Source organism: Cynocephalus volans, chromosome 5, assembly GCF_027409185.1.
Source record: "Cynocephalus volans isolate mCynVol1 chromosome 5, mCynVol1.pri, whole genome shotgun sequence".
Lineage (NCBI taxonomy): Eukaryota > Metazoa > Chordata > Mammalia > Dermoptera > Cynocephalidae > Cynocephalus > Cynocephalus volans.
This window is the reverse complement of record NC_084464.1, coordinates 76,059,573-76,081,543: the sequence shown is the minus strand read 5'-3', so window position 1 is coordinate 76,081,543 and position 21,971 is coordinate 76,059,573. Positions and strand designations below refer to the sequence as shown.

Genomic DNA, 21,971 nt, shown 5'->3' with positions numbered 1-21,971 from the left:
TTATCAGGGAGAATATCAGGAGTTGGTTTGGAACACGTAAGTTTGATCAGGAGTTTGATCACTATTAGACATCTTAGTGAAGATGCTCTTAGGCAGTTAGATGTGTGCTTCTGGAGCTTAAGAGACAGGTCCAGATGGGATTAGAATTCTAGGAGTTATCTATATATATATGGTATTTGAAGCCAGAAATCACCATGAGATGGGTGTCATAAAAAAGTCTTAGGATTAAGTCTTGAAACAACCAACATTCAGAGGTTGCTGAGATGAGGAAGATTTATCAAAAGAAATTAAGAGAGAGGAGCCTGTTCTATACGAGAGGCCCAGGAGATTGTGGTGCCATGAAAGTCAAGAGAAAACAGTATTTCAAGGAGGATGGAATAAGAAACTGAACTGAAGTCCTCATCAAATAAGATGAGGACTGAGAGTTGACCATTGGACTTAGGAACCAATGAGGGTGATGTTGAGAAAAGACCCATTGGAGTGTTGGGAGGGCAAGCCCAATTGGAAAGAGTTCAAGAGAGAATGACAAGAGGAACTGGAGACAATGGATATAGATAAGTCTTTTGAGTTTTGTATAAACGGGAGCAGAACATAGAATGGCAACTGAAGGGGGATGTGGAATAAGAAGAGGATTTTTTTTTTTTTTGGTTGTCAAATAACTCAGGATGCCTCACCATAGTTCAGAGTTAAGACTTCTTGATGCTCTGCTATGGTAGCTTCCTTTTGCCTCAAAGGATTAGGCATTTATGATCAAATGAATCTTGTTGAACTGTCCTTCACTTTTCCCCATCCCAACACCCCTTACAGAAAAATTTTTGATGAAAATCCAATAATTATTTAAGCAATAATATTCAAATTTCTTAGCTTAGAATTCAAGGTGAAAAAAAAATCTGATGTCTACTTTGCCCCCAGCTAATCTGGTCCCTTCTGTATATACGACTTCCCACCCTTGGGCCTTTTTGTTGTCACTCCCTGGCTTCAGAACCCCAACCTCTACCCTCCTCATCTCTGCTCATAAAAATCTTAATTGTTCTTCAGAGCCCCACTCACATATTGCATCTTATGTCATGCCTTCACTGATGACTTTAGCCAGAAAAATATATCTGTCATCTCAATTGCTTCAGCATTTATCAGCTTAGGTACGCTTTGTATTCTAGACATTTTTGTATCTTTCCTAGTACTTATCTCAAAGTATATGAATGTGCTGTACTAAGACACGTAGAATAAATAAAGGAATACATCCTAGGTCTGCTAACTCTATGTCCACTGCTTTCCCCTTTCACCATTCTGCCTCAGCCTTTGCTATGATCCAGATGAGTGCTGCCTGCTCATGTTTAACTGCATCTCTAGCACTATGTCTGGAGCTGCACAGCCTAGTCTACATAGAGTTGGGGAAATTTCTGATTTTGAGGCAGCTCAGAGCCTTTTGTTCAGTAACCAGGAAGCTTCATTTGGAGGAGTTTGTTTATTATGATAGAAACCAACATTTCTTTATAAAATGAACAGAAGGATGAGATCTCAGAATGCAAGTATTTTTTAAAATCTTTGTTGTCAATGAGTAGATAAAAGTTTAATGAAACATCTGTCTTGTTCATAAACCTATTTTTGAAAAGCTAGTTTTTTGTAAAATTTAATCATAATTTGGTGTGCAAAAATCAAGCCTTCTGCCATTCTCATTAATATTGAGCCAAGTTCCATAGTTTGTCATAAAAATTCTCTCCCAGGAAGAAAAGATAGTTGTCTGTGCTTAGTTTTTGTTTAGTTCTTATGAAGGGCTTAAATATCTTATTAATCTTTCATGACAACCTAGCAAAATAAGTAGAAATCACTAGCCCTATTAAAAAAAGAGTTGGGGCCAAAATTTCTTGCTTGAGTATGTCATCAGCTGGACATTACTCTAGCCTTGGGAATGGAATTATACCTCAGTGCCCTATAAAAAAAAAATTGGATAGTGCCAAATCTAGGCAGTTGTGAAGCACCTTACGTTTATACCACTATTTTCCTTGAGTCAAGGGAGAAGCATTTTATTTTGAGAAAGATGAATTTTGCTAGTGCATTTTATATTCTGTTTAGTAGGTTTAAAAAAAACACAGCTTTTTATTTCTCTACTTGTATTTTTCTCTTGTCTTGTAAATTGGAAGGGGAATATCTATGGTTTCCCTGGAATGTTTCTTTAGTGGTTCAGAATATTAGGACTTCAAAAATGTTGACTGAAGGACTGAATTAAAATATTTGTCACATATATTTTGTCAGTCAGTATTCAAAGGGAAGAGTGATCCTTGGTATAAAAATGAGAAATGTGTGGAAATCAGCATTTTAGATGTATAATGAAAGTAACTTTTACTAGGGCAGTCTGCCAATCTTCCTTCAAAATAATTAGCATGCAAATTGGAATTCATATTATATGCCAAAAATGGTTGTTGTATAGATGATTATTAGTGAGTAGGTGGTGTTTATGTGGATGTGCAGATGTGTTCAGAAACCCTTGATCTATGTGGCACTCTGAAAAACCCAGCCTGTATTCACAGATGAATTATATTTCATTCTCCCATTATCCTGTGCCACAATTGCATCTTGAATATTTAAACAAGTGTACCAATTTATCTAGAGGGAATTCCATTTTTGAGAAAACAGCTTAATGAATTACTTCACATTTGCAATAAGTAATGAACTATCTAAACAAAGAATATAGGTTTACTGATTAGCCATATAATTAAATTTTCTCAAGGTCATTAAGGTATGAATCATTTTTCAAAATCAAAATACCACACACATTGCTTGCCTAGTTTGAGTTAACAATTCGCAAAGGACTTAGTGAATACAATTATGTGACTGGTCTCTTTTACTTTGGGGGTTCAGGAGGGGAGAAACATCTTCTCTTATTCTGGCAAGATTCTTATCTACTCATTGAGGAAAAAGAACTGCAATTCTATTTTCTATGTGATATTTTGTAATGCACATGAATATGTACCTGCATGTAAACACAGTTGTCCATTTTTAGAAGAACACTAGTAATTTTGCTTCTGGGTATATTTCTATAACAAGCGTGTGATGTGAAGAATGGTTTGAATTCTTATGAAAGTTTCTGAAGTTTCTTAGCAGATGTTGGAAAAGATCATACAGTTTTGATTTCTGGATTTCTCTTTTCTATTCATTTTTAATACAAATGTTCAATCACCATGTACCTTGGTCACCTGCTTAGAAAATATGTTATTTTGTGGAGACAGTAAGTGCTTTTCAGGGAGACTGACTGCGGTAGCAGAGAAAGCCCTTGTTTTAGAGTTGGGACCATTTGGAATGTCTGCTCTGCCATTTACTAGCTGTGCGACCTGTGGCAAACAAGTTAACCTTTCTGCCCTACTTTACCCATCTGTGAATTGCCTCCAATGCCAGGTATTTAGTAGTTATTAAGGAAAAGTTTGTTCCATTCTATCTTTCATCTTCGTCTTAAAATTTCCACTACAGTTTAGAACAAAGCCCAGATGAACCCCCCCCCAAGCAAACAAGACTACTCTGATGAAAATAAAATGTTTGATCAAAGTGATTTCCCTAACTGCAAGATATTGTGTAGTTTGGAAAGCAGTTCTTTTGCAGGATGTCAGAATACTACTCTTAAATAATTCACATCGTGGATATATAGATCAGCATAATTCTCATACAATTTATAGGTAATCTTCCATCTTAAAATGTCTTAATTTAGCTGCTCACTTTCCTTTCATCTCACTCAACTCATTTTCCAAGATGTCTACACTTTGTGAAGAGAAGGCATAGTAGGATTGAGAGAAACAAGAATGGGTCAAGGGCAAAACTCCAGGGCAGTCAGAACCATGGGAAGCCAACACAGGGAGGTGAAAGCTTAATGATTTATTTTTACTTCTCTATAAAATAGAAAACTCATTTTGTTTACCTTGCTCTTCCTTTGTGGGTAGAAGTGAAGGACTTCATCCTTCACGGTCTCCAATTGCAATCTTCCATCCAGTAATCTCAACTCTGGATATTTCTGCAAGGGTAGAAAACCATATCTAACTTAATTCCAGATTCAGCAGGTCTAGAATCCATTTGGAATATGGGATGAACTAGAAATCACTGCTGAATGAAAGAAAAGAGCTAATGTTTAGATTTGGGATCTGTACACTTCACTAGACATTTACATAGTACCTGTAGAATCCACTGACCAAGAAATATGGATCCAGTTTGAAATGCCTTACAAGGAAGCGCCTGAATTTAGAGGGGCCAGTATGGCTCATGGCTGTAGGCTTCCTCGGGACATGACCTTTTTTGGTTTTGTTTTGTTTTCTTTGTTTTGCCTTGTTGCCTGAGGCTGTTTTCAGATTCAGATTTGGTAAATCTTCCCTTGGTCTGTTTCTTTCCTCTTACCCTCTTCTCTCTGAAAACCTACTCAAAATGGAAGAAGTTGTCAGGACACATTTGAATTTCAACTGCTAGAAATTTATGTCTCTTCAACCAATGAATGAAACTATACAAACTTTAAATATTTAAAATATTTTAATGTCTTTTCTTCTGAGTCTTAGAGTTTTCTCATTCCCTTCACCATTGGTCCTTCTTTTTATTTTAAGCTGTGACCACTCCATGGAGAATGTCATCTCAAGCATGTGTTCCAGGACTAGATTTCTTTTTCTTTTTGTCCTCCTGGTTGCCACCTCTTTGCTTATCTCCATCTTCAATCTCCCATCTAAAAATTGAGAGCATATATTACCTGCAGAGTTCAATAGGCTTGGGTTTCCAATCCAGACTCTGACAATTATTGGCTTGTGACTTGAACAGTTTCTTTTCTCTCTGAACCTCATTCTAATAGAATCTACCTCATGAAGTTATGGTGAGAACAGAAAATAGAAAGTCACTGCCAGTGCTCTGTTTCCTGGCTGGGTTATGCAGGAATAATTAGAGCTAAAGACATTGATATCCAATTATCAGAGAAACTTGGGAAGGGCTTCTGGCCCATTTGTACTAGAAAATTTGTATTCAAGGAAAAGCAAGAGTCCTGGTTCACTGAGCTCAACCAGTTCAAGTTGGTCTGCAGTCACTTGGCAATTAGACCACACTTAAAAAATTCACCTCTCTCTTAAATGACCTGTTCTGTCTTCCAAAAAAACCTTAACTGCCTGTGTTGCCTCTCTCCAGTTTGAACTTCAATGGATGCTGATCCATTGCGACCCCCTGCGACCCAGTAGAGAAACTTGCCATGAGCTGCCAGCCAGGATAAGGGTGAGTCCCTTGACCACCTGCAAAGGCCACTTCTACCCAGCGCATCCCTCTTCACCCCCCCCACCTCCCCGCCTCCTCACTTTCTTTCCCTAAAGAGCGTGTGTTTCCTGTACCAACAAGACAGATTGTAAAGAACAGGTCCTACTTGCAGCCTGGCGGGTAGAAACCATCTCTGGGTGTCTGGTTCTCTCTTTGATGGTTTACGACCTCCCGCTCCCACTCCCACACATCTCTCCAGAAACAGTGGGGCAAGCCATCTGGGGATTCTCCGAGGACAGCAGAGGCCGCACTGGGGTGGATGAGGCGGAGGCGGAGGCAAAGTTGTGCTCAGGTCTTGCTCGTGCGGCGGCGGGGAAAGGGTTAAGGGGGACTGTTGTCACTCTATCCGGCCTCCCAGGCTCTAGTTCTCCTCCAATCCCCAGGACCCTCTCTAGGGCCATTCATAAACAGGGAGACGTACGCCTCCCTGTCCCAGGCACCTTTACTACCACTACTCCCGGGGGAAGCTTTTTGAGGGGGCGAAGTGACACTTTATGCGAGTGGCGGGCCCAGAAGCCTAGCGGGGCTGCAGGAGGTAGAGCCTGGCTAGCGCGGCGGGCATGGCCAGGACCGCGCGGGACCGCTGGGCGCTCGGGTTGCGACTGCTGCTGTCAGGATTCTGCTTGTGCGTGGCTCAAGTAAGTTGTGCCCGAATTTGGGGAGGGCGCCTTCTCACTTTCTCTCCATCTTTTCTTCTCCAGCCCAGCCAGACCACCGATGAGGTAAGCCGGGGCCCAGGAAAGGTGGGGGCGCAGCAGTCGGGGGAGCTGCGGGGAAGGCGCGGAGCGTCCGCCCGGCCCCCGGACCCGTGCGCCCTGCAGCCTTGAGCACCTGCAGCGAGGACCGTGGGCGTCGGGCGCGCTAGATGACCTTTTGTTCTGGGAAAGGGCTCCTCCTCCCCCTCCCGGGCCCTAACTCTTCAGGCTCAGGCACTGAGGGTCATAGGTGACCCAAGATCAGGGTTTAATTTTTAGCCTGCATTGCTGCTTACCTCCCCTCCCCCATCCTGGTCACAGTCAAGAGCAGGCCTTGCTGGAGAAGGCGGGAATTCGGGAAGGCTCCCTCTCCCGCTCCTCCAGCCCACGGTGGCTGCACTAAACCGCGAGTCTCCTAGAGCTGTCGACGGACCGGGGATTGGAATCGGCAGCCCTGGCTCGCACCAAAATTTCACCAACTTCCCCAGGGCTCTGGCGTCTCCTCCCTCCCGCGCGGGAGAGCTCCCGGCCGGGGCGGGTGAGCACAGCCGAGGTTTGAGGTTTCATTACAAAGACCCCATTGTAACCTGTCTGGTCACTGGAGCTTAGAAAAACAAAGTTTTCCTCGATGAAAGAGGCTTTCTTCTTTCTTTCTTTTTTTAAAATTCAGAAGGGTAAAAAAAAAATCCCACATTCCCTAAGCAACATGTTCATACTATTTCAGACGCCGGCATTCCTTCTAGCACCATCAAAGAGTAGCTGTTTGCAAGCGATAAAAGGGGTCATAACGCAGGGTCAGTCTGAAACTTGGTGTGGTTTTGAAGCGAGGTGCAAAGACCTCATGCACCGGAGCATCACTGCAGGTGAAACTGAAATGAGGCCAGGCGCAGGGTTTCGAGGCTCTCTGGCCGCCTGACTCCTCCCAAATCTTTTGGTCAAGAACATGCCCCTCACCGCCCCCCCACCCCATCTTACTGGACAAAGACTTACAAAGCGATACAGTGATCGATCTGGAGTGGAGAGTCTTCATTCTCGGCTGTTCCATTCTGGCCAAAACACTGACCTGCAATTACTGATTAAATAGAGCTATTGAATAACCCCCATTGTCATTTTTGAATATTTTGGGGGATAAAAAGGCCTTAGACCCTCTCTTCTTCACAATCCCCCTTCGGTTTAAGGCACTCGGTAGAGGGGAGGCTCAGCAAACCCTCTCTCCACCGTAGGGGCGTAGATCCTGCTCTAACCTCACAATTTACTCAATTCAGAATATGACGTAGCTGAAACCATCGCTTGCTCGGAAGTTTCAGGCATTTACTATGCTGAGTTCAAAAACCCAGGCTCCTCAGGGAAGTATCTTTACCCGGCGGAGGTGGGGGCCTCAGGAGGCAGCGCTCGGTTGCTCTTTGTTGCCCGGTGAGCTCCACTGACCCGTGTGTGCTGTTTTTGCCAGAGAGGTCCGCCGGGCGAGCAGGGTCCTCCCGGGCCACCAGGGCCTCCCGGAGTTCCCGGCATCGACGGCATCGACGTGAGTTTCCATCTCCGGGCCCCCTCTGATCCCCAGTCCTTCCCTTGCCTCCTCTTTCTCCAGTGGCTCCGACGGGTTTTAGAGAGGCCCCCCCCCCTCTTCCCGCCACCCTGTAAAGGCAGGACTGGACGTAGGTGAGAGCTGGGGGTGGGATCCTAAGAGCCTGGGGACTTTTGGAGGCGGGAGTTAGTCATATCCCTGTTGTCCACGCTGGTCAGGTAACTCCAGCTTTCGGCCCTTACCCTGTCCCCGTCCCCGATCCATGTGGTGAACACGAGTGGGACTGTCGCAGCGGCCTCCCCAGCTTCTCCCACTTATGGATTGCTCTCGCCCTTTCTCCTATCCCTCCAGGGTGACCGAGGTCCAAAGGGTCCCCCAGGCCCCCCGGTAAGTCGATCGGCGCGGTCGCGCTGCACATCCTTCCTTTAGACGTGTTTTGTAGCCACATGTGTCCGAAAGGGTCTCAACTTTGCACCTTTTTCTCTCCCTGCCTTGTCCTCTCCCTGCTTAGGGTCCTGCTGGAGAACCGGGACAGCCAGGAGCTCCGGGGAAGCCCGGCACGCCGGGCGCCGACGTAAGTAGTGGAGAGCGCCCAGCCAGGGTGCGAGAGACGGAGAGAGAGAGAGAGAGGGAGGTAGAGAGAGAGAGGGAGAGAGAGAGAGAGGGAGGGAGAGAGAGAGAGTGTGTGTGTGTGTGTGTGAGGAGAGAGAGAGAGAGAGAGAGAGAGAGAGAGAGAGAGAGAGAGAGAGAGAGAGAGAGAGAGAGAGAGAGAGAGAGAGAGAGACACACGCCCGACCTGTGGCCCTGAACTTGGTCTTGTGCGAGCGCCTGACTCGGTGCGCAGCTGGCAGCTTCTTCAAAGGAGAGACCTCGCGGTCCCCGCGCAGGACTGGCATTTTCTCCTCTCCGTAAACAGCGACGGGTACCGGTTCTTGTCTCTAACAGTCAGCCCTCTGCTCACCCGGTGAACTCTCAGCCCCACTGAGGGCACAGGGGCTAAAGGGGTGGGGGTGGAGATCCTTACTGGCCTTGGCTGGGGCTGGGGCTCACAGCTGGTAGTCTTTGCTCTTGCCCTTTCACCGGCACTCCTGGGATTCATTTAGAAAAAGAACCTGCAGGCAGGCAAGGGGCAGAGCATTCTTAACTCCATAGAAATATAAAAAATAAAGAAAGATGTCCTTGAAGTTGGGGTGGTGGTGGTTGGGGGGGTATGAGGATGGAGCAGGGCAGGGAAATGGTCAACACACACTGAATAGGAAATTCAAAACTATTTCTTATTCCCACCTTGTTTTTCTGGCTGGCATTACTGACAGAAGTGAGCTGGCTAGGGGCTGGCTGGATAATCGCTCAGTTGGTTAGAGCGTGGTTCTGATAACACCAAGGTCCAGGGTTCCATCCCTGTATGGGCCAGCCAGCCACACCCCCACCTCCCTCCTGAAAAAGAAATGAGCTGGCTAGGATTGCTTGACTGGGAACCAGCAACCTTTCTCCAATTTACCCACCCCCACCCCTTATCACCATCTGAAGGAAGCTCAGATGCCCAGTTATATGGTAAGCCTAACACTAAATAATTTCTTCAGATTAAAATGACTCCAGGATTCTCAGCTTCATCTCTCCCCATGCATTAGGCTAACACTTAATGAGGTCCCACTTGATTTTGTCCCTGGGATATGAAATGAAGTAAGAAATGGCATCTGTTCTTACAGAACATACAATGGTTCATCCCTCAAGTTATCCTTCAGGTTACCACTTCATGTGTTATCAAGAAATAAAGTCTTTTCTAAATGAAAGCACCTGAAAACCTACAGTTATAATTTCCAAGAAGTTTTGACTAACATTTAAGACAGATTCTTCATTTTGAGAGAAAAAAATAGTTGGATTTTAGCTGTTAATAAGACATGCTTTCTCTGTCAGGATTACCACAATGATATTTATTTATACTATTTAGTGCTTTAGGAGATAGATTTCATTTTACATTTCAAAGCCCCTAGTTTGTACTTTCTGTGTATGGAAAGTGGCATTACACGAGGCACTCAAGAAATAATATTTGGATAATGCAAACTGAATATCAAACTGATATTTGGATAATGCAGACTGAAATTATATAACAGATTGGCTATCAAGCTATTCATCTAAGCATTGTGAATAATTTGAAATTGTTATATAATAGTAAAACAGTCTGATAAATACCAGGCTGCTAAATAAACTAGTAGCCTAATACAGGTTGAATTTATTTTTATTTTCCTTTGAAACTTTAAGCAGCTTTTTGTGTTGGATTAAAAAGAAATTTTCTGATAAAGTTAATTTTTTTTTTTTTTTGGTAGATAAAGCATGGACTGGTCATCTGAAGTCTTATCTTGCTATTGAGCTGCAATATAATTTCAGATAGAGACTTATGTCCCTCAGATTAATAATGCTTTTATTTTATTTTTTTTGTCATTTTTTCGTGACGGGAACTCAGCCAGTGAGTGCACCAGTCATTCCTATATAGGATCCGAACCCGCGGCGGGAGCGTTGCCGCGCTCCCAGCGCAGCACTCTACCGAGTGCGCCACGGGCTCGGCCCTAATAATGCTTTTATAGCTTGTTCAACAAGTTTTTTACCTTATACCATTATACCACAAAGACAAATTACTTTATGCTTCATAAAGTAATTTTCCCACTTTAAGAGAAATTTTGGATAAACCCATGAAAGTGCTTTGAAATTTTTACATATACAATGTAAAAACAATTACAAGTAATTTTTTTTCTCTGTCTGTATTTGCAGTCCCACACTGCAAAGCAAATGAGAATTCAAATACAAAAAGATGTAAAAAGTGAGGCTTCTTAGATCGTTGAATTTTGGCCCTGGAAGGTCCTGAGGGAGAAACTGATGAGGGCACCTAGTCAGTCTCCTGGGACTGAGGAGGAAAGCAAAAGAAAAAGAAAAAACAGGGAAGGAGAGAGAAAAGGAGGAAATCTAAGGGAAAATTAACTATAGTACTCACATTTGTGTAGAGCTTTTTCCTCAAGCATTGTCACAAATATTATTTCCTTCAACCTTACAATAACTTGGAAATTATATTGGTCTAATATTATTTTCCACAGGAAACCGGATAATTACGAGGACAAGTGGTTTCCTCAGGGACCTCGAGTCACTTAGTGGCTAAGATAGCAAAAGAATACAGATTTCTTGATTTTTAGAATCCCCAGGCAATTCTGCCTCATGTTGATACAAATGAGGTTCTTGATAGATGAATAATCAGAGAGGATATAGAGAAAAAGAGATAGTGAATTTTTAGTACCTAAGTTACCAACTAAGAAGAATGATATAGATAATTCAATGAATAATAAAAATCATTTATAATCAGTATTTCATAATTATTTGTTAATATTGATGTTTCATATCCTCATTTTAATTTGGAGCCACATGGGATTTCTGGAATTGGAAAGTTTTCTTACTATACTCTTTGTTTGATATGACATTTTAAAATATCTTTAACTTTAAATTGAGAATGAAAATCCTTGAGAGTATTGAAACACAGTCACCAGATCAGAGTTTGCTGTCTGTATCTGGTCATAGGGGAGCTAAGTAAGTAGGAACGCTTCAATAGGCATTTCTTGGTAGGTAAACCCGAGTGTAGTGATAGAAACTTGAACCTCCGATCTAACCTCTTCATCTTCTGCTCTTTGATTCATTGCAAAGCTTTATTTTTAGTAATGTTAAAAAATGTTTAATTGGATAGTGTTTGGAAGAATCTGAAGGAACACAATTCAAAGTCTATTATCATTCTACATTGCATGGATTTTAGGTAGAAAAGGTAAAAGCATCACAGCGTGTACGTTTGTAGAAGTATGCCTTGAGTATTACTAGCTGAGCTGTTGGAATGCTGGAGGTCTATCACCATTAAGGACTTGTATTCTCTGCCAAAGGGCAGTGTGAAAGTTCAGAAACACAGTCAGCTTCAATATTATGCCATATTGAAATTTGTGCAAACATTCATGTGAAGGTAATTCTTTCTGCCACTGGTAATATTTTTCCCTGTCATTTCCTTGAAATAAAATTTAGGGAGTTTTATTGCAAATTGGATTTTGAAAATTTTATGCCTGTATATTTGTGTGTGTATTTCAAATGTCTTTCTTTTTTTTCCTTTTTTTTTTTAGTTTAAGTTAATTTTTTTTCCCTTTATGGACATGTAAAATTAGAGAAGTCAGAAGTTGGTTTTAACCTTGCACCCAAAGGACAACTGTATTATTATCATCAATAATATCAATAGAGATATTCTTATAGATACTATTTGTTGTGAGAGGCTCAGACGCTCTGTAAAACAGTATTTTATTCTTTCTTATAGCATCCGTATGAGATAGGTTGAAGAGGAATTAGAATTAAGTATAGGAATTATAGTTAAAACATGCTACCTTTTACAGGCAAGAGGTTAGAGGCTTTATATCCTTTGAATGTGTAAAACTATTATACCTGGTAGATATTATATGACTATTATAGTAAGTTTCCAGAAATTATTCTAAAAGGTCAGTGTAGGTGCAAATAGTCAGACATTGAAGAAATGTGAGAAGGCTTAGAAATACAGTGCCATGACTAATATCTAGACTTTTTGTTTGTGCGTTTATGTGCAGGACCCTTTCTGAATGAGAAACAGCATCAGTCCAAAACACTGTACAATTAAGCAACTTGCCCATGGTTGCACAGCTACTAAGTAGCAGAGTCAGGATTTGAGCCCCAAATGAAGATGATGTGGAGGGACATGTGTAATATCCTTTCACCTAAAAGGCTAATCTAAATTAATTTTACCCAGTAATCATGTACTGAGTGTGCGTTAGATGTCAAGGGCAATGTGCTAGGACTTTAATGGACATATAATCCTTGTCCTCATGGAGTTTACATTTTTCTACATAGTACTTTTATTACAGACTTCACTGTAAAATGCATTTTCAATTTAATTCAAAAAACTTTCCAGTGATAGACATAATTTATCATGTTTTATAAAGGATATTTTAAATATGAAGTGACCTAGAAACAGCCTCCAGATTATCCAACCATTTATTTGGTTCTGCTTTATTAAGTTGCAGCTGAAATTTTGCCATATATAGTAATTACTGTCCTCCAATCTTGTCACTTATTCCAGTCACAGATTGTAGAAGGTTAGTTGATTGAGTGTATGGAAACTGGCCAGGATTGGTCATGGAAGGTATATGTGTATAAGTGGGACTTAGAGGATCCATTAGTCAAATATGCCTTGAAGTTTATAAGATTTACATGCCATATTATTATTATTTTTTGTGCATCCAGGGAGTGCTCCTGGATGTGTGTATTGTTTGCTGAAATATGGAAGCAAACATTCCATTACCAAAGGTGCTTAGCAACTAATTATGTTGGGGCTTGTTCCCCAAATTACAGTGTTGTAATTAGACTAGGGCTACTGAAAATCAAAGACAGACAAATTCTTTTGTTTGTGTTTAATATTTTTTTCATTGGCAGATTTCCAGTAATTAACATCTTCAACTCATTTTTTTCTACTTCCTTTGATTTACTCTATGGAGTCATTAGGGAAATTAATTGATGTAGAAAAATGTAAAAATGGTGGTCAATGAACTAGTTTCTATATGTATTACATGAAAGCATTTTATTGATATCCATGCAGACTATGATAGACTAAATATGAATTTTGGTGATCCATTTTTAAGTAAAGCTTTCATATTTTCAAGAAATCTTTTCCTCAATATTTTTGGATCTTTTTCAAAATCTTGATAATAGATAGGTTTTATAAGATATTTATGTATGCATATATATGTATACATAAATATATATATGTATATATGTATTTCAACATTGCATTGTAAATGACAACATCTGAAAGTGTCCAAGAGCAAAGAAAAAATACAAGAAATAAAAATTCATCTTCACAAAATATGGAAATTCAGGTGTACATGTAGTATCATCATGCTTTAATATATCTTTTATATTGAGTATGAGGATAAAATAAGTACTAGTAGGGAAAAAGAGACTGTTTAGAAGATGTATTTAATAACTGCTTTAGTATCAAATATGATAGTTATAAATGTGTTTTATAATAATAGTCTTAAATTCTACATACTGAGTGCATATATGAACATATATGTACTTAATTATAGCTATTTCTACTAAGCAAAATAATGTACAAACATGCACGCTCTCAAACTTTAAAAATTAATGTTCTTCAGTAAGCAATTGTCATTGCTAGAAGATGGCTAGATTGCTTCAAGTGGCTATATGGCAATAATAAGATTATTTTTGTTTAATTCCTATTGGGAAAACATCTTATTAACTTTCAAGACATAGCTCTCCTGTAGTTAGAGAGAAACATGGTATTTTTATTTTACAAACGAAATAAAGGAGGTACATAAAATTGGGTAAATGGCAGAGCCACGACCCATCAGACTTAGCTATTAGAACACTGTAATTATTATGTTGCATTTTTTCAAAACAGGGACAAAAACCACTAAATTGTTGAGCCCTGTGATAAACGATACAGTTAGCAGGAAGTAAGTAAAATGATACAATTTATCAACAAAAAAACCCCAGCAGGCAGATCTCATGTTAAACGTTACCTTTGAATAAGAATATAGAAAGGTTTTTTTAGAAACAAATATTTGTATCATACATATGTATCCATCCTGTAGATAATTAATAAATAAAATAAGAGTTTTCTATTTAATGGTTTGCCTAATGATGTTAGGATAGTTCTAACATCATTATCTTCCTTTGTTAGGGATTAACAGGACCTGATGGATCTCCTGGTTCTGTTGGACCAAGGGGACAAAAAGTAAGTTAGCCACCTGTTATTAATTACTGGTATTAATTAAATGCTGCAGTATAATTTTATTGTAGTGTTTGCAAATTAACTAACAGATTAAGTTATGAAGCAGCTAAAATACACTGTTCAACTAAAGTTGTGTTTAAAAACACCAAGATGGAGTGTTTTAATGACTTCAATATTTATGCAGTTTGCATATTTACATATTCATGATACAGAAAGCTCAGTACAATGAAGCTATTTTTATTTTTAGGGAGAACCTGGTGTGCCTGGATCTCGTGGATTTCCAGTAAGTAATGTATAGCAACAGAACTGAAAAAATTTCTTATCCCTAGGTAAAATTCTGCCATTGTGAAATTTTTTTAATGTAATTTTCTGCATAATACACATGACAAGGGAGTTTATGACTTATCTGATATGGTAAGCATTCCTACTGTGAGAGGAAAAATTTTAGAGAAATTTGAATGTACAGCATAAAATGCCTATGTCTCTTTGAAGGTGGTATTTCCCAATAGACAACTCCCTCTCTACCCCCATTGATAGAAAATATTTCTTGCATAACAGGAAATCTAAGTACTCAATGTTTTGATCATGGCTTCACATGACTTTCTTCAAAACTGGTTTTATCTCTAATGAAATATCAGCTAATCAGATATTATCACCTGCCTGATTCCCTGGCTAGTCTTTTCCTACATTGCACAATGCAGCAGATTTTGTGTTACTTGTATGTACGAGAGGACTAGGTTTTCATGCTGCTTTTTCTTTATTTTTCTCTTTGTTCCTCTTTTGCTTTTGTTATTAACCTGTATTTTTCCTCCTTTTTCACTATTTGTACTCTTTTCTTTGCCATACTTCAGCCTCTGTCAGTTTTTCAATTATAACCCTGTTTTCAAGAGTGAATAGCTGGCTGGACTTTCTTCCATATTTTTCAACTCAGATTTCAATATCTTATAGAGGTGACTTTTTTTTACTTAGTGAAATTTGTCAAACATCTAAATCTCTGATAATGAAATAACTTATTGATTACTTTGGTATTTTCAAGAATAACACCTATTTCCCAAATTGATCTATATATTAAAATATTCAAAAAGGAGTAACTTTTCAAAAAATGCCTTGAATAAGCCCACTTATTAAAGCATACTGTCCATGTGAAGTTCTTGCTTGTTTTGGCTGCCTAAATAGTTAGAAATAATAATATCATTGTCAGAAGGTGTGTATTGATTCCAGGGGATGCTTTATATATGGGTATTTTAGAAAAGTAAGCCTGGAATAAAAAGCTAACATGAATATGTTATCACAGACAGCTATGAATAAAAGCTATTCAGGCCAATGCAGGAGACAAAAGGATAATGAGAAATCCCAAGGGGAGAAATTGAACTTGAAAAGCAAAAAGAATAGAGATTCTAGGCAGCTGATGTTCAGTTTTAAGTTCAATAGTATATTGTTAGGATTCATTATACACCAAACTCTGTGCTAGGAATTGAGACTAGGAAGATGAATAGAAGTGGTTTCAGTCCTTGACTATGCTATTTGGTGTTGCTAAAGAGATATAAAATATAAAGGAGAGGAAGATAGAATGACTAGTTTTAAAATCAAACTCAGCATATTAAATTAGGATCTCATTGTAGATTACTTAAAGAGAGACACCATTTTATTTTCAATATCTACTGGGTTTAGTATTTGGAAATGGGGCCCAACCTGTCAAAAGGGAGGTGTGTTTCTAACACTTTTCCCCCAGCCTCTCTGTGCTGAGTATTTGTTTGGGGAACTTGTAAACATAGTTTTTCCTAAATTGGTAAACTACCTTGTCTTTAATGTAGTTTTCGTATAAAATACTACAAATGAATAAAATCTTTATACTGTCTGGTTGTGATGTGCCTCTTTGTGAATGGTGGTAGGTTCTCTGAGGGCAAGCATGAATGGCTTCTTTAATTTGATTTTCATACAAAAAGGTTTGGAAAAATACTCCTGGTTAGCATAGACATTGAAGAAGTGTTTGAGGAACTGAGACAAGCTTCTGCTTCCTGTAGAAGCAGAGCCATGTCTGCTTTTCTTTATCCAGTGCTTTCTTTAGAATGAGCATCATATATCTATTTAGTGATAGAGTGTATGGCTTGTTTTTGAACTGAGTTATGTCGGTGTTCATGTTTATGCTAAGTGTAAACCACACTCTATAAACATTTTTACTGTAATTTTTCAGGGCCGTGGTATTCCTGGACCGCCTGTAAGTATCATTTTACCATTTATTTTTAGATAGTCTGTAAAAAATGGCCTATTTCTTAAATCCCAACCTTACTCTCCAACTAACATTCCATGCAGTGGTTTATAGTGTCCTGCCTACGTGATCGTAGGTGGCTACTAATGACAACACACCTATTCTTCTAAACAAATACTTATTAATTTAGAAAATTTCTGTTCCATTTTGAGTAAAATTTAGTCAAGTGAATTACTGTCTCATTGGAAACCAGTTAGTACATATGCATAATTCTGAGCCTGTGATTGATCATATTTGATATCATTTATGGTAGATTATAAAAATATTTATAAATCACCATGTCACTTTGATTTGTTAACTTCAGGGTCCTCCTGGGACAGCAGGACTCCCTGGAGAACTTGGCCGAGTAGGACCTATTGTGAGTACCACAGTGCATTTTGACAGACAGTTGTTGCTTTAATAGAAGGGATTACTAGGGAAGGCAAATTACTCTAACTATATATTTCTCATACACCCAAAAATGGCAGATGGATTTCATTTCAGTTCATAATATTAATGGAGACCATGGATAATAATGCTACCTCAGTTTTAGAATGATTTAAATTTTTTTTCCCAAAGTTTTCAGTTAAACTTCTCTTCCCAACTTCCAGATTGAGTGTTAAGTAAGGGATTGTTACCCCCGTTTTACAGAAGCTCAGCTAGGATTGGAGTCCAGTGACTTTTGTATCAGACTTTCTACATGAAATAAAAAGCGAACAGCCTAAACTTATTACCATGTATATTTATGGCATGATCATTGAATTACAATCTAACAAACAGATTTTAATTTTAGATATTAAAGAGCTGAACTTCATAGAACAAATTGCTGATAAAAAGTGCTTCCTGTTATACTCAGTAAACATTTAAAAATGTTGAGGTAGTGATATTATGTGAAGGTGGGTAATTGTGAACTCATTGTGGGAAAGAGCCATATATTATACTCCTTTCTTGCTTCTCCACATGTGCTTCCTGTTTACAAATGTATTTACTTGACAAATGAATGAATATGAAATAATTGCAAAGTTAAAATAATCATAAGATGCTTTTGACTTATTATGGTAGAACATTAAGAAGAAAAACATGCCAAGAGTCAATATTGGATGTTATGAGTAATTGGAACCTATTTTCATCTGAATGGCTTATTTTAATTTAGCCGTCTTTGATTTTGTCCCTTCTGCAAGAGTGACGGACCAAGTGATAGACTGTAGTGAACAGCACCAGGGAGAGGCAGCCACTGCAGAGATTAACCTTCCATTTCATGGCTTCAGACTTGGTGCTAGTCTTCTGTTGCTCCGATCAGATGGATGGCACCAGCCCTGCTGGCTGCCCTGGTTTCTCTGTAAATCAACTAAAAAAATACATAGTGTTTCTAGTTTGTTTTCAGAGTAGATAAATTGATCGTCCTATAGAGAAGAATTGGCTTTGCTTTTTGTCCTGTGTCTCCCTCTGCCTTGTTTATTGCCTTGGTGGGACTGGAACTCCATTATTAGTCTGGTTTTGTAGAACTAATTGGATTATGGACCACCCATTGATTTTGGCGTCAGGTCTATGCATGGCTGAGCTCTGTAGGAGTTTCTAGTAATATCATTCTCTCATGCCTCGACAGCTTTACGTAATGTGTTTTGACAAATGTATAACCATTGTGTCACATTTTCAAATAATTTAGGGTGACCCTGGGAAAAGAGGACCACCTGGCCCCCCTGGCCCCCCAGGACCCAGTGTAAGTTATTTGCAGCTTGAATTTCTCTTTGATTCTGAGAGTCTGAATTGAAGAAATCTAAGAACCAAAAATGAAAATGCCTATTAATTGAGTCATTGCTGTAAACTTCTAAATTGGCTCACAGTTTTTTCATCCACTCAGAACATGGTTCTTTTTAGGCCAAAAAAAATAGAGGAATCACAATAATTTAAAAGATGGCTTTCACAGGGCAAGTTTCACTTGCTACATTTGAAGTCCTTTGACAATTTGATATCTTAAATGATCAAAACTTCTATGCATAAAGGAAGCATTTTCAGATGAACTATCTTTACAAAGGTTTTCATGGCAAGAAATTTAAATGATAGGAGTTTAAGTAGGAGATAATCTGTATTTTTAATTTATCATTCAGAATTCCCCAGTTCATGGAAAGATTTGTATTATCTTTTAATTCTATTTTTCCATGAACATTTTGAAGTGCCCTTGTATTTTATTAAACAAATATACTTATTATATTTTTTCTCAATCAAATTTCTATTATTTGTATATTTGAACTAATTAATTATATTTTTAACTTTAATGTTTTATTTACTTTAGGGAACAATTGGCTTTCATGAAGGAGATCCACTGGTAAGATGTTTTTATTAGAAGAAAATGTAGTTTTAATTCAAAGATCATGTTGTCTTCAGATGCATTCTTCTTACAATGAACTCGCTGGAATATACTGTGCTTCTGTGTTTTACTCTTACTCAGATGGCAGAGCAATCTGTAGCACTAATGGACTGGTGGCTTCTATATTCTCAGACTATCACAGTTTTTCATTATAGAAGTGCCTTTGTTTTTCCATAATGTTTTTACTCTATGGTTAAGGCATACTTTTCACTAGAGCACTGCAGTTTTAGGAGATAGAAGTCAAATGACTCCCTCAAAGCTTTGTTTTACTTATAGACTAATAGTCAAATGATGGTGATAAACTGCATTAAATGCAATTTTGGCCCATTTGATGAGGAGATATGAACCACACGATAGGGCTATTCCAGTGGAAGGGAAATGGGTTAGGTACAATAGGTTGTCCATACACATTTTGTCTTCAATGAATTAGATAAATATGGCAAATAAACATGAAATAAATGTGGCAAAATATTGACATTTATGAAATCTGGATGAGGGATACATGAGGTGGGTATTGTTATATTCTCTATGTTTTTCTGCGAGCTAGAAGTTTTTCTGAATTTAAAAGTGAAATAATAAAAAAAAAAGCAAAGGGTATGGAGAGTTATTTAATGTAATTGCATCAGGGTTCTGTAGCTGGACTCTCTAATAAAAGTACCGTCTTGTCACAAAGTGGGTGCCCTAGTTTATGCTCTCTCTCTTTTTGTCCTTTTTTTTCTCTCTGGTAGTGTCCCAATTCCTGTCCACCAGGTCGCTCAGGATATCCAGGCATACCAGGCATGAGGGTAAGAGAATAATTTCAGTATTTTCTTTTCAAGAGTATTATCCATAGAAAAATGGAACTTTTACTCTAAGCACTGGCCTTCCTGGTGCAGAGATCCTGCTTGGATGGATTAGTCAAGTCTTTGTCTGCTTATTCTTTCCCTGAGTCTGTGATGCTTATTCAGGCCTAGAAATTCTAGCTGGTGCCCCTGACAGGTACTCCAGAACAGATGCTCAGTTACATACAGTGCCTCTGTAGTTCAGGAGAGAAATACCAGTAAAGTACATTGGACGGAGACAGTCTACACCACCCATTCAAAGTTCAGAAGTCTGCCTCTTATGGAGGGGGATAGTGGTGGTGGCGGTGGCAGGGGAATAGGGGTGAGGTTGAGGATTGTGTACATAATGTATTTGAAACCATTTTAGTTTAAAAAAAATGGAAAAACTGTGCAAAATAGGCAGGAAAAGAGACTTTCCAAAAGTGTTTTTCTCGTACTCTGCCATCATAATTACTTCAAAGTTTTCCATAGAAACAAATGCTGGGGATAAATGACTTTCTTTCTCTAGTCTCTGAAGTGATTTTGAGAAATTCCAGACTGATGGAGTTCTGCTGTGATTGGAAAGGCCCCAAGGCACTGGTTTTTCAATTAAAATTTTCTCTAAGGGTAGTTTTGGTGGGTCCCCTCAACTGCAGAAAATTTGGGCCTGGCTTGGTGTCTTCTTTTGCAAAAAGACTTTTGAGGGGTGAAGTTCTGACAGATTTAATTTTAGAGTGCTTGTCTCACAGTTTGCCCAAAGCATGCATACGCTTATAACAGCGGGCCTGACAAGAAAAGACAGAGATCGTCTTTTCATGCTATGCAGCCTTCACCTACTGCCCTTTATTGCTTTCCCTTTACACTTAATATTGTGTACAGGAGGAGGCAGAAAGTCATGCATGTGGGGAAATCTACTTCTTATATCAGCCCTTCCTCCACCTGGTATAGAGGTACAGAGGAAGTAGATGTAGAGGAGGCAGGAGGGTTTTCAGAGCAACCTCCAGAGAGCAAGGAATAGCCAGTTGAGCTAGGTCAGAGCCATGACTTCTGAAAAGTTATGTTACCTGTGCTGAAGATTTAATTCTCTTAACCCAACTGTGAGGGGAAGTAGGGGAAACAGGAATCTAGGGGACAGCAGGCAAGTATCAATGAATCACGTTGTTGAACTAGATAACGGAGTGTTTGCTAGTCTAGACCAGTGTTTTCCTATTAACTAAAACAGATATTTGTTATATACAGCAGTCATGTAGTACATGCGGTGCTATTGAGGTCATTTAAGACAGTGATTTTCTTTGTGACATAACCTTTTTCTTAGTAGCACATTGACACATTTAAGGAAGCAGGATCACTTTATGAGACTTCTGACCACTTTCTGTGCCAAACCCAGCACAATTTTGTTTATTTATTTACATATTTTGCATTTGTTAGGGTCACAAAGGGGCTAAAGGAGAAATTGGTGAACCAGGAAGACAAGGACACAAGGTAAGGAAAATGAGTATTTAGTAGGTAAATAGTGATTAGAAGGTAGTGATCATTTTCATTATAAGGAATGATAAAGCAAGATATTTTACTTTTTTTTTTCAAATAATGATTGAGAAGTTCTCATAGATGCATTAATATTCTGACTAAGCACAATATTCTAAAGTTTTCAATTACAAAAAAAAAAGAAAGCACCAGATATTGTAATTAATTTATTTTATTAAAAAATTTTTTTTGCTATCCTTTCTTTCTTTTTCAAATCGCACTCAGCTTTTTTCCTTGATGTTTGTGATAGTTAAGCATTATTCAGCTAGTTGTTCCACTCCACCAAACAAAATTTTCTGACATTTGTAAAATTTCATCACGAGTGTTGCTGAGACTAGCAAACAGAGAAGTTGGTAATTGGCTTACAGCTTCTCGTCTCAAGTTCTGAAATAATTTATCTGCTTATTTCTGACCTCATTTCAGTACTACTTAGATTTTGAGAAAGCTGGAGGTTAGTGATAATTTATGTTATTCACTGAATAGAAGCATGGAATCCACAGCACGACTTGTATGGCGACTGGCACACCCTGCAGAAAAACCAAGGCTAAAATTTAAAGCAAAGTAAACTGTTTGCCCTTTTCTCATCCACTAGGGTGAGTCACCTTTATGTTTTCAAGAGTTTGACTTACTGCATAATAGAATTTTTATCCCTGTAAATTTGATAATATTTCACAAAGTCAAATTGTTCTTACTAATGTGGGTCCTCTAGACTTTGTTGAGTATGTCCTTCCTTCACCTTTATTGGCTAGT

The 21,971-nt window shown here is 38.9% G+C and overlaps 1 protein-coding gene across 1 annotated transcript in view; it reads left to right on the top strand.

The window, feature by feature from the left end:
* The window catches only part of COL9A1 (collagen type IX alpha 1 chain), a 91,273-nt gene that overhangs the window by 14,148 nt on the left and 55,154 nt on the right, over nt 1–21,971 (top strand). Inside the window, exons 6-18 of the mRNA XM_063098323.1 lie at nt 5,143–5,226; nt 5,967–5,987; nt 7,411–7,485; nt 7,837–7,872; nt 7,997–8,059; nt 14,231–14,284; nt 14,529–14,564; nt 16,476–16,499; nt 16,855–16,908; nt 18,196–18,249; nt 18,823–18,855; nt 19,626–19,682; nt 21,126–21,179. Coding sequence (XP_062954393.1) covers nt 5,143–5,226; nt 5,967–5,987; nt 7,411–7,485; nt 7,837–7,872; nt 7,997–8,059; nt 14,231–14,284; nt 14,529–14,564; nt 16,476–16,499; nt 16,855–16,908; nt 18,196–18,249; nt 18,823–18,855; nt 19,626–19,682; nt 21,126–21,179 — 645 coding nt within the window. The remainder of the gene's footprint in view (nt 1–5,142; nt 5,227–5,966; nt 5,988–7,410; nt 7,486–7,836; nt 7,873–7,996; nt 8,060–14,230; nt 14,285–14,528; nt 14,565–16,475; nt 16,500–16,854; nt 16,909–18,195; nt 18,250–18,822; nt 18,856–19,625; nt 19,683–21,125; nt 21,180–21,971) is intronic.